Consider the following 14,492-nt stretch of genomic DNA (forward strand, 5'->3'; position numbering starts at 1 on the left):
TTCAAAAGCCTAGCAATTATCTGTTCTTTGGAGATTTGAAAAAAGTTCACCTGTAAAGCTGCCTGGACCAGTTGCTTTTGTTGGGGGTAGTGTACAGCAGAGTAGAACTTTCACTACTTTAGTAATTCCTTCCCTGGCATTGTCCATTACATTGTCTATTTCTTCTTGAATCAATGTTGGTAACGTATAATTTCCCACTGACATTTATAAATCATTAGCTTAGCATTGTACCCAAGTTATTTTTCTTATTCTAAAAAATATTTTCAAATATGCCCCTTGTCATTCCTGTTTGTTTGTCTATAAAACCTATAGGAAGATTTTTATTACTCCTATTTCCGTGCAAAAGCTTGATATTATCATATAATGCCCGGCATAGCATGTTTGCCCTGCCCTTTGATCTGGTTAGGGGGCTTTTACACCCAAGGAAATGGCTTTGGTTCTCAGTCTGAAGCAGGATTTTACAAACGCAGCACTATTGACATTTAGGACCTGTTAATTTTTTGCTGGACACTGTCCTGTGAGTTATAGGATGTTTAGCCTACCCACTGGCCTCTACCCACTAGATACTATTTGTGATGTTCTCCCCTACCCTCATTCATAACAATCAAAATTGTTTCCACTGGTCTAAAGAGATACTGAGGATATGTTTTTGTAAAAATAAGGAGGTGGTTCTCTTCTTTGGATGCCCGTCAACCTGTGCCTTGTTACTTCCCATGCCACCTTGTACTGTCATCTACTGTCATGGCAGTTTTTCAGTTCCAGATTTAACCTGTTGACTGAAATCTGGCCCTGAGAGAATGACTTCACCACTTCCTCTTTACTTGACAGCAATCTACCCCTGCCTGGGGAGGGGAATCATTTTTAGTAGTGGACTTATAATTCTGCCGAAACCAAAGTGATTCAGATAAAGAAATGGTTGAAGTCACTTGAGTTGAGGTTTGTTAGTTCCTGTTGTTGCTTCCCCAACAGAATACTAGCCTTTAATTTGCCATAGCTGTTCTTTAATAAATGCTACTAACCAGTAACAATTTGTGGCACTTATCTCTGCTAGGTGCTCCACAGTGCATTAACTTACTAACTCCTAACAGCCTTTGAAGTACTGTTATCTTGTTTCAGTTAGGAAAGTGAGGAACAGAGAGGTTAAGTAGGTTGCCCAAAGATACAGCTAGTAACTGGAAGAGCAGAGATTCAAACCCAGGCAGTCTGGCTTCAGAGCCCATGCTCTAACTGTCACAGAGTGATGCCCTAAAGTCTGCAAGCAAGATCTGTAACAAATGTAATTCAGTGACCGAAAAGACACATTTGAGGTGACTTTGCTATGCTCTTTGTGAGTGGAAGACACTGGGGATCAGATCAAGGCAAAGGGAGGCTGTATATTGGCTTTGGAGAAAAGAGGGCGGTGAATGGGTTGAGATAAAACAGCGAGGCATATCTAGTACAGAGTGGCTCATTGTGTGTTTGACAGTCTCAAAACTGCTGTTGTCAGGGAGGTAGCATGTGCAGAAGTTGAAAATACAGCTCTAGGAGGCAGAGGACCTCGTTCCTAGATTCCCCAGTAAGGCTTAGTGGCTGCATGGCACTGGCATTTTTGTTGCTACAACTATTTGAAAGTAGTACCTTCATAGTAAGTGCCTGAGCCAGAGAGCTGGACCCCCAAGGTGTCTCTTATCTCTAAGGTAACGGAGTAGCTCCATCTTCCTGAACTTGAGTATCTAGCAGATTATCCATGATATGTGACCTAGGTGCCACTGCTGGAGTCCCCCTCTAACTGACTTACTGTCTTTGGATCAGGCTTGGTTAGGTTCAAGTGCACATAATTGAAAATCCAAAATAATAGAGCTTAAAATAAGAATGGAGTTGATTTTTCCTTTTTTAAAAAGAGATCTGGGGACTTCCCTGGTGGTGCAGTGGTTGGGAATCTGCCTGCCAATGCAGGGGACACGGATTCGAGCCCTGGTCTGGGAAGATCCAACATGCCACGGAGCAACTAAGCCCGTGCACCACAACTATTGAGCACACATGCCACAACTACTGAAGCCCATGCGCCTAGAGCCTGTGCTCTGCAACAAGAGAAGCCACCACCGTAAGAAGCCCGGGCACTGCAATGAAGAGTAGTCCCCGCTCGCCTCAACTAGAGAAAGCCAGCGCGCAGCAACGAAGTCCCAAGGCAGCCAAAAATAAATAAATAAATAAAATTTAAAATATATATTAAAAAATAAAAGAGATCTGGAGATAGGCAGCTGCACACTGGCAGCGGGAATCCTGCCTCCTTCCAGTTCACCACACTGCCATCCATCAGATGGGGCAATATCCTCATTGTCTAAAGCAACAGCTAGAGCTCCAGCCATTCCAGGATGCAGGATGGAGGAAAAGAAGAAGAGCATGTCACCTTCCTTTCAAGGAAATATCCTGTAAGTGCTGAGAACACTTCCACTTCCACTTCACTGTGCAGAACTTAGTCCTGGGAGAGCCACAGACTTACAAGGATGGCAAGAACTGTCCTTGGATGAGAGATAAGGTGCCAACCCCTGATGAGCTTTTCTGTTACTAAATAAGAGGGACAAATAGATGTTTGTACAGGCAACTAGCAGCCTCTAACACTGACAACATATCTTAACTTTATATGTCTAAACTAGTTTGCACGTACTGCCGTAACAAATACCACAGACTGTGAGGCTTAAACTACGGAGATTTATTTTCTCACAATTCTGGAGGCTGGAAGTTCAAAATCAAGGTGTTAGCAGGTTTGATTTCTCCTGAGGCCTTTCTCCTTGGCTTACAGAAGGGCAGGAGGGGCAGTCATAGGAGACAACACAGGACATGAAGAGGTAATCAGTGCCACTGGGCATTATGGCAAGGTTGGTGGCAAGTGGGTACAAACATGTACAGGGAGGCCATGCGAGATGCCTCTGAAGACACCACGTCCATCTGCCAGGGATGCTGGACTGTAGCTTGAGCAGCCCCATGTTGAGGTATCCATTACAGAGTTCAGGCATCAGATGTGTGGGCAGACAGTATTAACACATCTGTAGAAATCATACTGCTCATACTTTCTCATCAAAGATGTAGATTTGTTGCAAGTAGATTTTTCGTCCACCTGGAATTTATTTTAGTGATGCTGTGAAGTAAGAATCTTATTTTTCTATTGGGATATCCAAATGTTCCAGCATAATTTATTGAAAAATCCCTCCTTTCTCCACTGCTTTTTTTCAGCTCTGTTAAATGATTGACATGCAATTTAATCAGCTTATTGATTTCTACAAAGGTCTTGCTGGGATTTTGACTGGCTTGCTTTGAATATATAGAGCAATTTGGGGGATAACTGACATCTTAATAATACTGAGTTTTTCAATCAATGAACACAGTATCTCAATTTATTAGGTATACATTCATCTCTTTTGTGATTATTTTATAGTTTCAGCATGCATATCTTGTACATATTTTGTTAGGCATTAAGTATTTCATGTTTTTTATGCTGCTGTAAATGGTACTATTTTTTAAAATTTATTAAGGTTGCAGGAAATTTTATTGCTGGAAATTTTGGTTTACAACAATTGATCTTTTTTGCATCTTTACTTTAACTCTGTGACCTTGAAGCCACACAACTCAGTTTGGGACTTGACCCACTGTCTTTTAATAAAAATCACACACCTGGTCTCAGGACCTACTGAAGTTTAGGTTCTTTATGTCTCTGCGCGGAAGGAATTCAGCGAGAGGTGAAATAGATTTATTGAGAGAAATACACACTCCACAGAGAGAGTATGGGCCATCTCAGCAGGCGAGAGGCCCTGAAATATGGGGTGGTTAGTTTTTATGGGCTGGGTAATTTCATAGGCTAATGACTGGGAGGATTATTTCAACTATCTTGGTGTGGGGATTTCCAGGAGTTGGGCCACTGCTCACTTTTTGGCCTTTTAGGGTTAGCCTTGGAACTGTCATGGCACCTGTGGGTGTGTCATTAGCATATGGCAGTGTGTTATAATGAGCGTATAATGAGACTCAAGGTTTACGGGAAGTTGAATCTTCTGCTATCTTGGACCTAGTTGGAGTTTTTTTTTTTTTTCTTTTTTTCTTCCTTCCCACTCTGTGAGGCATGTGCAATCTTAGCTCCCCCACCAGGGGTCGAACCCGTGCCCCCTGCAATGGGGGCATAGAGTCTCAACCACTGGCCGGTCAGGGAAGTCCAGACCTAGTTGGTTCTAACCAGTTTATGTCGTACCCTCAACAGCTGTCATTCCTTTGAAGGTTGTACCCTGGCCCCTTCCCTCCTGTTTCAACCTTGGTAAGCTCACTTGTTAGTTCTAGAAGTTCTGTAGATTCTTTGGGATTCTTTTTTTTTTTTTGCGGTACGTGGACCTCTCACTGTTGTGGCCTCTCCCGCCGCGGAGCACAGGCTCCGGACGCGCAGGCTCAGCGGCCATGGCTCACGGGCCCAGCCGCTCCGCAGCATGTGGGATCTTCCCAGACCAGGGTACGAACCCGCGTCCCCTGCATCGGCAGGCGGACTCTCAACCACTGCGCCACCAGGGAAGCCCTAGGATTTTTTTTGTGTAGACAATCATGTCCTCTGCAAATAGTAACCGTTTTATTTCTTTATTTCCAATCTCTATGCCTTTTATTTCTTTTTCTGGCCTTCTTGCACTTGCTAGGACTCCCAGGAGGATGTTGAAAAGTAGTGGGAAGAGCGGACATACCTGCTTTGTTGCCAACTTTACAGGGAAGGCGTTCTCTCACCATTAAGTATGTTTTCAGCAGCAAGGAGATAATCACATCAAATATAGTCAATATAGGTACTGCAACAAAACATTAGGTTAACTTTACATTTTTTGTCAGCCAAGGCAAAAATGACCGTGCATGATACTTAAGTTCCACTATAACTTCAATTGCAATGTGATATGAAAACATCTATGATTTCTATTGTTGACAAAGTCGCAAGGCACTGCTGATACTACTGTGGTTTTTGCCAACATATAATTGAAGGAAATGCTAAGTTTCAGCTAGAGGTTAGCTTAAACAAGGATAAGCTTTTTCTCTAGGTCCGTGGTTAAAAACGTGCGCCAGCGGAAGAAAGCCAGAGTCCACAGAGAGGAGCGTTCTGGCTTCCTAGAGAGGAAGCTCGTGAAACTTGGGCGTCGCAGCCGACGTAGTGACGCACTTCCGGTCACGCCGCACATTGCACCTTTCCTGAGGTGAGTGTTGTGGGTTTGTGGCCCGGGCCACGCTCTTTACTCCCCTGGAGGAGGCTGTCCCCTTAGTCCCTGATGCCGAGGAGGAGGGAGTCGGGCGGCGCCACCGGATCCGGGGAGCGGGGGCGCCCGCCGGGCAGTCCAGCCCGCCCTGGCGCCTTTTCCCCAGCCCGCTGCGGCTGCCTTAGGAAATGGAGGCTGGGTATGGAAAGGAGACGCCCTTTGACCCGACACAGCCACAACCTCCCCTGCTCCCTGGTCCAACAACTACTTACGGAGCAGCTAAATGCCAGCTGCTCTTGTAGGTTCCCAGGATATAGCTGCGAATGAGACGGCCGTGAGCCCCTCCCCCAGGGAGCTTTCAGTTTAATGGAAAGCCTCCTGTTAATCCAGTGCGATCGTTTCACTCCACCTGCTCTGAACCCTGTAGCCGCGGTCTGTTGCTTTTAGGATGAAGACGAAGTCCTTGACGTGCAGAGGCCATGGGGGACTTGGCCTCTTGCAACTTCACCTTCGTGTTCAGCACACTTCCCTTGGCTCTGCTACAGTCTTCTTGGACTTTCATATCGGGAACATGTTTTTGCACATGCTGTTACTTTCGGAAAGATTTTTCTTTCAACCTAGTTAATTCCTATTCTTAAGCCTCCCCATCTAGGATAAATTCTCCCTGGCACTAATCACGATTGTGGTCTTAAAGCTAACTATGAGAATCTTTGATTTCTTTAGTCTAAGCTCCGTGATGGAAGAGATCAAACCTTTCTCTCTCCACTGTTATCTCCTGTGTCTCATGCTTGGCCTGGAATGAAATAAATATGTGATAAATGTTTGTGGGATGAAGAAAACATACATCAGTGTATTATCTCAAACTGGGAGAGGTGGTATACAAGAGAGGGAATACTGTGCTAGTGGAGTGTGTAACCCGGGGCCCCCGACCTGATCTGTGGAGACAGGCGTGATCTGAAGGGTGAGCAGGCACTGAACGTAGATGAAGAGAGGTCAGGCTGCTGGAGAGTATTGCACACACAGACTGTCAGTTCCAAAGGTTCTAAGGTTGGAGAAGAGTGGTTCATGCAGAGGAACAGTAGGTCCTGAATTAGCATAGTAGATTAACTGAAAGAAGATGAGGCTAGCAGGAAATTGCAGCATGCAATGAGTTTTGGAAGATGCTGGCTTTTTGGTAGAATATGACTGGTTAACAAGAATACAAAGTGTCTGTAGGGGATGATATAATTAAAGTAATAACTCAGACCTTTTGGCATGTTTTGTGGCCTCTTCAGGGTCCTTTGCTAATTTGTTTCTGGTTATTACTGGGTGTAGAGTGGGGTGATGATCAAAAAAGATGCCTGCCCCAAGGTCCAAGAAAAGGAAACCTTACTCTAAGATTCTTTTTCTGATTTTGGGGGGGCTACTTTTACCTATTTTTCCATATTAACCTTAGAAGCACTTTATCAAGTTCTAAAAAAAAAAAATATCCTGTTGGAATTACTATTGGAAGCACTTGGATGTAGTTATTAAACGCTTGGCTTCTGGAATCTGGCTTATCTGGTTTGGGAATCCAAGTTCATTCATCCACTGGGTGACTGACCTTGGTAGAGAAAATTATTGTCTTAGACTTGTTTTCTTATTTGGAAAAAAGAAAAGGTTCAAAGGATTATTATGGAGATTGAATGAGGGAATATGTATTTTTCCTCCAGAAACACGTTTCTATTTTTTTTTTTACTTTTTATGTTTCTCAGTAAACTTTTATTTTAAAAAATGAAGGTCTGGATTTCCTCTTTTTAGGGTTTGCTCTGAGTTTTCTGGTGTCTTTTGCTTGTTTTGCTCTTTGTGTATTCACGTTCCCCTCTACTCATGTCTTAGGACAGGCAGCGTTGCATGATGTTGGTGAGTACAGCCTGTGGTGCTGAGGGCAAGTTACTTACCTTTCAAATTCTCAGTTTCCTCAGAATTCAAACTTCATGGCATAGTGTGGATTAAAAGAGGAAATATTCATACACCACTTACCAAGTGGCGTTTAGTAAATGATTGCTACTGTTACCGGCAAGTTTGTTGTTTTAAAGGAGAGCCTTTGTCTGGGTTGGGCTCACTCTTGTCTCTCTTTGCTTCTTCCCTCAGCCCCTGCCCTTCATTGAGAGGAAGCCCAGGTGATGGCTGTCATGCCCCTGAGAGCCTGGCACCAGGTGAGCTGTGATTCCCTCAGGTCAGCCTTGGAGAGATCTGATTTGAAGGAAATGGGGGATGAGAGAGATGATTCTGGTAAAAGTCTTAGAGCCAAAGCAGTAGGAAGACCCTTGTTGATTCTCTTCAGTAGGACTGGATGCCAGGGAAAGCTGATGATGAGGGATTGAACAGCCAGAAGCCCAGCAAGTGATTGCTGGAGAGAGTGTCCTTGGCAGCAGAAGCCTAGGCTCCTGTACTCTGAGGATCTCTGTTGAGCTAGATGGTTCCCAGGTTCGGTGGTTCCTCCTACAGAGGGACCTGTGAGAATGAAGGACTCAAGCTGGTGCTGTAGGTATTGATTACACAGTGAGAGTAATCGAGATTAGCAAGGTCACAAGGTTCTTGGGAAGTAGGGGCAGAGCGATGGCAGGAAGAAGACAAGAAAAAGTGGGCTTGTCCCATTTATTAAAGAAGTTGAGGGCTTCCCTGGTGGCGCAGTGGTTGAGAGTCCGCCTGCCCATGCAGGGGACACGGGTTCGTGGCCCGGTCCGGGAAGATCCCACATGCCGCGGAGCGGCTGGGCCTGTAAGCCATGGCCGCTGAGCCTGCGCGTCTGGAGCCTGTGCTCTGTAACGGGAGGGGCCACAACAGTGAAAGGCCAGCGTATCGCAAAAAAAAAAAAGAAGAAGTTGCCTTCAGAATCAGAGAAAATATATTTTCCTTGAGGTCAGTGCTGTTGGCTAATCAAGGCAGGGGGCTATAATAGGAATAATCTGCACTAGGACAGAACACCTGAGGTGAGGGATCTCATAAAGCCTCAGTGGCTTTGTGGCCTTGAGCCAGTCACTTAACCTCTTTGCACCTTAACTTCATCTGTGAGGTGAACATTAAGTACCTTAAATTTGTGGGACAGGGAAATTGATTTCTTGAGTTGATTTTACTTTTTGAAACTGATGAGTTGCTGGGTATTCCTTAACCATTTCCTTCTTCCTGGGACTTATTTATCCAGTAACTTATCATCTATGAACTATATCCTAAGTCCCAATCCTGGATTTCTGGTATCTGGCAGGTCCTTCTGCCTACTGCCTCACCAAGACAGTTATCTTTCTTGTTGCTCCCGTCCTCTTCTGATCTTCTGTAAGTTGTTAGTGAGTTACTGGTATCACCATGTCGCAATCCTGACCACTCAGTTTCTAGGTTGCTGAGTAATTGTTGACTCTCTTCCTCCTTGATACCACTTTCAGAGAGTTACCAAGTCTCATTGCTTCTGCCTACTATCTCTTCCACTTGTCCCATCTTTTATATTGCCCTCATTCAGGGTTTGTCATTCCTTTTCTGGGATTTTGTTTGCAGAGTTTCCCAGATAGTTTCTCTGTGTACAGTCTTGTGCTTTCCCATCTCCAACTGTTACCTGATAGAGCTTGGTTTCCTGAGCTCGGATTTTATCCTGTAGTCCAGGGTTCTCAGACTTTGGTGTGCGTCAGAATCACCTGGAGGGCTTATGGAAGAACAAATTGCTTTTGGATTGGGGCCTGTGAATTTGCCTTTGCAACAAGTTCCTATGTGATCCTGCTGCTGCTCTGGGGAACCACACTTGGAGAACCACTGTTGTAGTTAGTGGTGACTTATTCAAGGAAGTCATTCAGTTGACAGAGTCAGTTTGTCATTTTAAGTTGTTGATTGTATGGCTGGCTGAGGATAGATTCAGAACAGGACAGGCCTGGAATTGGAGTTAAGTATCCCCAGCCCATACTACTGTACTGATTGTACCATAGTGAAGAGGAGTCAGATTCAGGAAACATATAGACAATAAAATTGGCAGGATTTGATTACTGACTATTTATCGGAAATGAGTAGTGACTAGGGCAAGTTAGTCTAGTATGAATTTCAATTTTCTAACTTAGGAGACTGGGATGAAATTCGCGCTGTTAAATGAGAAGCAACACTGTCACTCACTGTGCCAGTTAGTGATGTGAATTGAAAATAGAGTCAGTTTGGCAGGGGGCAGGAAGGGGGGATGTGTTTGGTGCTAGATGGGTCAGATGTGTTAGGTCCCCCAGGGAGTCTGAGGCAGTGCTGGGGAGATCTGCAGAATCAGTTGAGGTGTTGGAAGGTGGCAGGATATTCACTGTGCATTCAGGTAACCAGGTTTGATACCAAAGTCTGGGGAATGAATAAGAGTTTTATAAACCAGATCCTGAGCTCTCTGGGAAGGTAGAGTTGGGACCATCAGGGAAGGGAAAGGGTGACTATTAAAAAAGCATGAGCCTTAGTTGGCAGAAACAATTACAGATTGTCTTGGAGGTATAAAGAAAAGCAGTTAAAAGAACTACCCAGCAGCAATTTGATTCCAGAAGCATCTTCTCCCAGGAAAACGCATCAGGAAGCAGAATAGACTGCCCCCGGCAGCACTGAGCTGTCTCTACTGGACATTCTTGAGCGCAGGCTGTACAACCCCTTCTTCAAGCAACAGATGAGGGTTGGATGAGACCAGTCATCAAGGCAAAAATGTGACTCTGTTCCTGTCATGTGGACTTGAGGTTTAGGGTAGAATGAGCACGTGTGGGGAACAGATGGATGGACTGGGCACTTGGGGCAGTGAAGGGGGAACAGGTCAGTCCTGAGATGCGACCTCTGAGTGGTGTCTGGAGAGACTGAAGCTAATTGTTTCCTTGTAGTTGCAACAATAAAAGACAAAGTTTTATAAAATCACAGAGATTTTGCTCTAGGAATATTAATTAATGGGAGACTTTCCAGGGTTTTCAAAATGTGTCGTGTTTTATGACACTAAATTTTGTGTTCAAATGGAAACTCTTCTGGTGGTGAGAGAAGTTCCAGATTTTTGGTTGTAGCAATAGTCATTTAACACTCATTTCTTTCACATTTTCTCATTACTCATCCTTAATAAGACCCCTCCCTCATACTGTCCCCTGTACCCCACACTCTGGCCCTGAGCCATAGAATTGGCTCTGGGGCAGCAGGAACCTCTTGTTTTAGGAGGTGGTGACCTTTGAGGACGTGGCTGTATACTTCACCCAGACAGAATGGGCTGGCCTTTCTCCTGCACAGAGGGCCCTGTACAGAAGTGTGATGCTGGAGATTTATGGGAACTTGACGTCTCTGGGTAAGGCCACTTTTCTCCTGGGACTCAGATCTATGCTTTCCCATTTCCTTCCTTTTTTCCTCCTTATCAGCCGGAGGTGTGGTGTGGAAAGGGAGGAGTCATCTCTTGTATCCTTTACTGATGGTTCTGGGACTGAGACCAAATGACCCACTTGAGAGCTTGCTGGGTAGGGACAAGTCTTGGGTCAGTTTGGTCTCAATATAGGGAATTGCTGTTGCCTGGTGAGAGTATGATCTGTCCTCCCAGGGGCTCTGCACAGTAAGGAATAAGTAGCATCCATTGCCAGATAAGTTCTCAGCTTGTTGCTGTCTCCCCGTAGTCTAGGGAAGGGTATGACCCCTTCCCTGTGTTTGCATATGTCCTGCAGGGTCACTAACTTACGTACTCTTACGTGTTGTTTTAGGAAGAGGTCACAAATGCTCAGTTTCCACTTGAGCAAACATCTTGGCTTTTCCCAGTCCTGAGCCCTATTCTGTGGATCTCTTTTATTATCACTGAGACTCCTGAGATTTTCCTTCTTTTGACACAGCAGACACAGGACTGAAAGGTGCCATTTTCTACCCCTTTTCAGGATACCCAGTTCCCAAACCTGCATTGGTCTCACTTCTGGAGAGAGGGGATTTGCCTTGGGGCCTGGAGACACGGGATGATCCCCCTGCACAGGGGACCAAACACATCTGTAAAAGTAAGTGAGGCAGGTTTAGGAACAGCAGCTACAGAGCTTTACAGAGCAGTATATTTTAAAATGAACCATGCTGGGAAGGATTTAAATAAAACAGATGTTTCTCAAAATAGGTAAAATATGAAACCATTTCCACCAATTTTAATTCTTCCTAACATATGTCCAATTAACACATCTCATAATTCTCGAATCTATTGCTCCTTTCTTTTTTAATTAAAAAAATGTTTTTTATTGAAGTATAATTGACATATAACAAATTAGTTTCAGGTAGACAAATAATTATTTGATATTTGTATATGTTGCATTAATGATCACCACAAGAAGTCTAGTTAACGACCATCCCCTTACATAATTACAAATTTTTTTTTTCTTCCAGTGAGAACTTCTGATTTACTCTCAGCAACCTTCAAATATGCAGTATAGTATTGTTAACTCTAGTCACCATGCTGTACATTACATTCCCATGACTTATTTTATAACTGGAAGTTTGTACCTTTACCTGTTTCTCTCACTCCCTACCCCTGCCTCTAGCAACCACCAACCTGTTCTCTGTAACTGTGAGCTTGGTATATTTGTTTTTGTGTGTGTGGTTTCCTTTTTTTAGATTTTAGATATAAGTGAGATTATACTGTATTTGTTTTTCTTTGTCTGACTTATTTCACTTGGCGTAATGCTCTCGAGGTCCATCAACGTTATCACAAATCGCAAGATTTCCTTCTTTTTTTATGGCTGAATTAACATTCTTCTGTGTGTGTGTGTGTGTGTGTGTGTGTATGTATGTATCAATCACATTTTCTTTATCCATTCAGCCATCAGTGGACACTTAGCTTGCTTCAGTATCTTGGCTATTATAAATAATGCTGCAATGAACATAGGGGTGCATATATCTTTTCTAGTTAGTGTTTTCATATTCTTTGGTTAAATACCAAGTGTTTTCATTTTCTTTGGAATTCCTGGATCACATGGTAGTTCTCTTTTTAATTTTTTTTTTTAAAGCTTCTTTATTTATTTATTTTTGGCTGTGTTGGGTCTTCGTTTCTGTTGCGAGGGCTTTCTCCAGTTGCGGGCAGCGGGGGCCACTCTTCATCGTGGTGTGCAGGCCCCTCACTGCCGTGGCCTCTCTTGTTGCAGAGTACAAGCTCCAGACGTGCAGGCTTAGTAGTTGTGGCTCACGGGCCTAGTTGCTCTGCGGCATGTGGGATCCTTCCAGACCAGGGCTCGAACCCGTGTCCCCTGCATTGGCAGGCAGATTCTCAACCACTGCGCCACCAGGGAAGCCCCCCTTTTTAATTTTTTGAGGAACCTCCATACTGTTTTCCATGGTGGGTGTACCAGTTTACATTCCCATCAACATTGCACAAGGGTTCCCTTTTCTCCACATCCTTGCCAACACTTTATTTCTTGTCTTTTTGATAATAGCCATTCTAATCAGTGTGAGGTGATATCTCATTGTGGTTTTGATTTGCATTTCCCTGATGATTAGTGATGTTGAGCATCTTTTCACGTGCCTGTTGGCTGTCTGTCTTCTTTGGAAAAATGTCTGTTCAGATCTTCTTAGTTTTTTTTTTTTGTTTTTTTTTTTTGCGGTATGCGGTCCTCTCACTGTTGTGGCCTCTCCCGTTGCGGAGCATAGGTTCCAGACACACAGGCTCAGCGGCCATGGCTCACGGGCCTAGCCGCTCCGCAGCATGTGGGATCTTCCCAGACTGGGGCATGAACCCGTGTCCTCTGCATCGGCAGGTGGACTCTCAACCACTGCACCACCAGGGAAGCCTCTTCTTATTTTTTAATTGAATTGTTTGGGGGTTTTTTGCTATTGAGTTGTATGACTTCTTTATACGTTTTGGATATTAACCCCTAATCAGATATATGGTTTGCAAATATTTTCTCCTGTTCATAGGTTGCCTTTTCATTTTGTTGGTTTCCTTTGCCTTGCAGAAGCTTTTTAGTTAAATGTAGTCCCACTTGTTTATTTTTGCTTTTGTTGCTTTTGCTTTTTCTGTCAGGTTCAAAAGATCATCTCCTAGACCTATGTCAGGAGGTTAATACTGCCTATGTTTTCTTCTAGGAGTTTCATGGTTTCAGGTCTTACTTATGTTCAAGTCTTTAATCCATTTTGAGTTAACTTTTGTGTCCATTGCTCCTTTCTGAGTTTCATCATTGCCTGTCTCAGAGGCCTTCTTTCCTTGGATGGGATAGATTTATTCAGGAGCAGCTTTTGAGCACTTGCCATGTGCCAAGCTTTGATTTAGAAGCTCTGGAGGATATAAGTTATGGAAACAGATGTTTAGATCTGCAAAATGTGTGTCAAGTGCTGTTGTTGATATATAGGCAGTGGGCTGTGAAGCATAGCGGGAGGAGAGGTTAGAGTAATTTCAGTTTAGAAGCTCAGGTGATGCTCCTTCAGTGGCAGGGCCATTTGTTCTGAGTTCAACAGATAAGAATGGGTTGCAGATGGGAAAAAAAGGAAGGTAGTCTGACTGGAGGAAGGGAATAGAAGATCCACTTCAATTTCTGGCATAATATAATATCTGACAGAGACTAGTATCTGAAATATATAAACAACTTTCCATCTCAACTGTTCTCTGCTTTTGAATATTTGGCACTTTCATTTTATTAGTCTTGTCTCAATAGCAGGCTGATGTTGGGAGTTTTAGTAATCTCTAAAATCTCTATCCAGTAGTCCCCCCTTATCTGTGGGGCATACATTCTAAGACCCCCAGTGGGTGCCTGAAACTGTGGATAATACTGAACCCTATGTAGTTGTTCCTGGGTATCTGTCGGGGATTGGCTCCAGAACCCCTGTGGATACCAAAATCTGCAGATGCTCAAGTCTCATACATAAAATGGCATAGTACAGTAGGCCTCCTGTAACTGCGGGTTCTTCATTCGTGGTTACAGAGGACTGACTGTGTATATGCCATGTCTTTTTCTATACATACATACCTATGATAAAGTTTAATTTATAAATTAGGCACAGTAAGAGAATATCTAAATTGCCAGCATCACTCCTCTTGCACTTTGGGGCCATTATGAAGTAAAATAGGGGTTACTTAAACACAAGCACTGCAATACCGCAATGGTCAATCTGATAACTGAATCAGCTACTTAGTAATAGGCAGGTAGCATATACAGAGGGATGATTTACATCTGATCACAGTGGGATGGCTCTAGTTTTCATCATGCTACTCAGAACAGTGCACAATTTAAAACTGAAGAATCGTTATTTCTGGAATTTTCCATTTAATATTTTCAGACCATGGTTGACAAGGAAACAAAAACTAGAGAAAGGGAAACTGCAGATAAGGGGGGATGACAATAATTTTCAGTGTTCTTTTGT

General features: G+C 43.7%; 1 protein-coding gene across 3 annotated transcripts in view; it reads left to right on the top strand.

Annotated features, from left to right (window-relative positions):
* The window catches only part of ZNF19 (zinc finger protein 19), a 41,175-nt gene that overhangs the window by 8,365 nt on the left and 18,318 nt on the right, over positions 1-14,492 (top strand). For all 3 annotated transcript variants that reach the window (XM_032612371.1, XM_032612373.1, XM_032612372.1), the window contains exons 3-6: positions 5,037-5,189; positions 7,302-7,366; positions 10,344-10,470; positions 11,042-11,155. In XM_032612371.1, coding sequence (XP_032468262.1) covers positions 7,334-7,366; positions 10,344-10,470; positions 11,042-11,155 — 274 coding nt within the window. In that variant the 5' untranslated portion in view covers positions 5,037-5,189; positions 7,302-7,333. The remainder of the gene's footprint in view (positions 1-5,036; positions 5,190-7,301; positions 7,367-10,343; positions 10,471-11,041; positions 11,156-14,492) is intronic.

The sequence above is a fragment of the Phocoena sinus genome, chromosome 19 (assembly GCF_008692025.1).
Source record: "Phocoena sinus isolate mPhoSin1 chromosome 19, mPhoSin1.pri, whole genome shotgun sequence".
Taxonomy (NCBI): Eukaryota; Metazoa; Chordata; class Mammalia; order Artiodactyla; family Phocoenidae; genus Phocoena; species Phocoena sinus.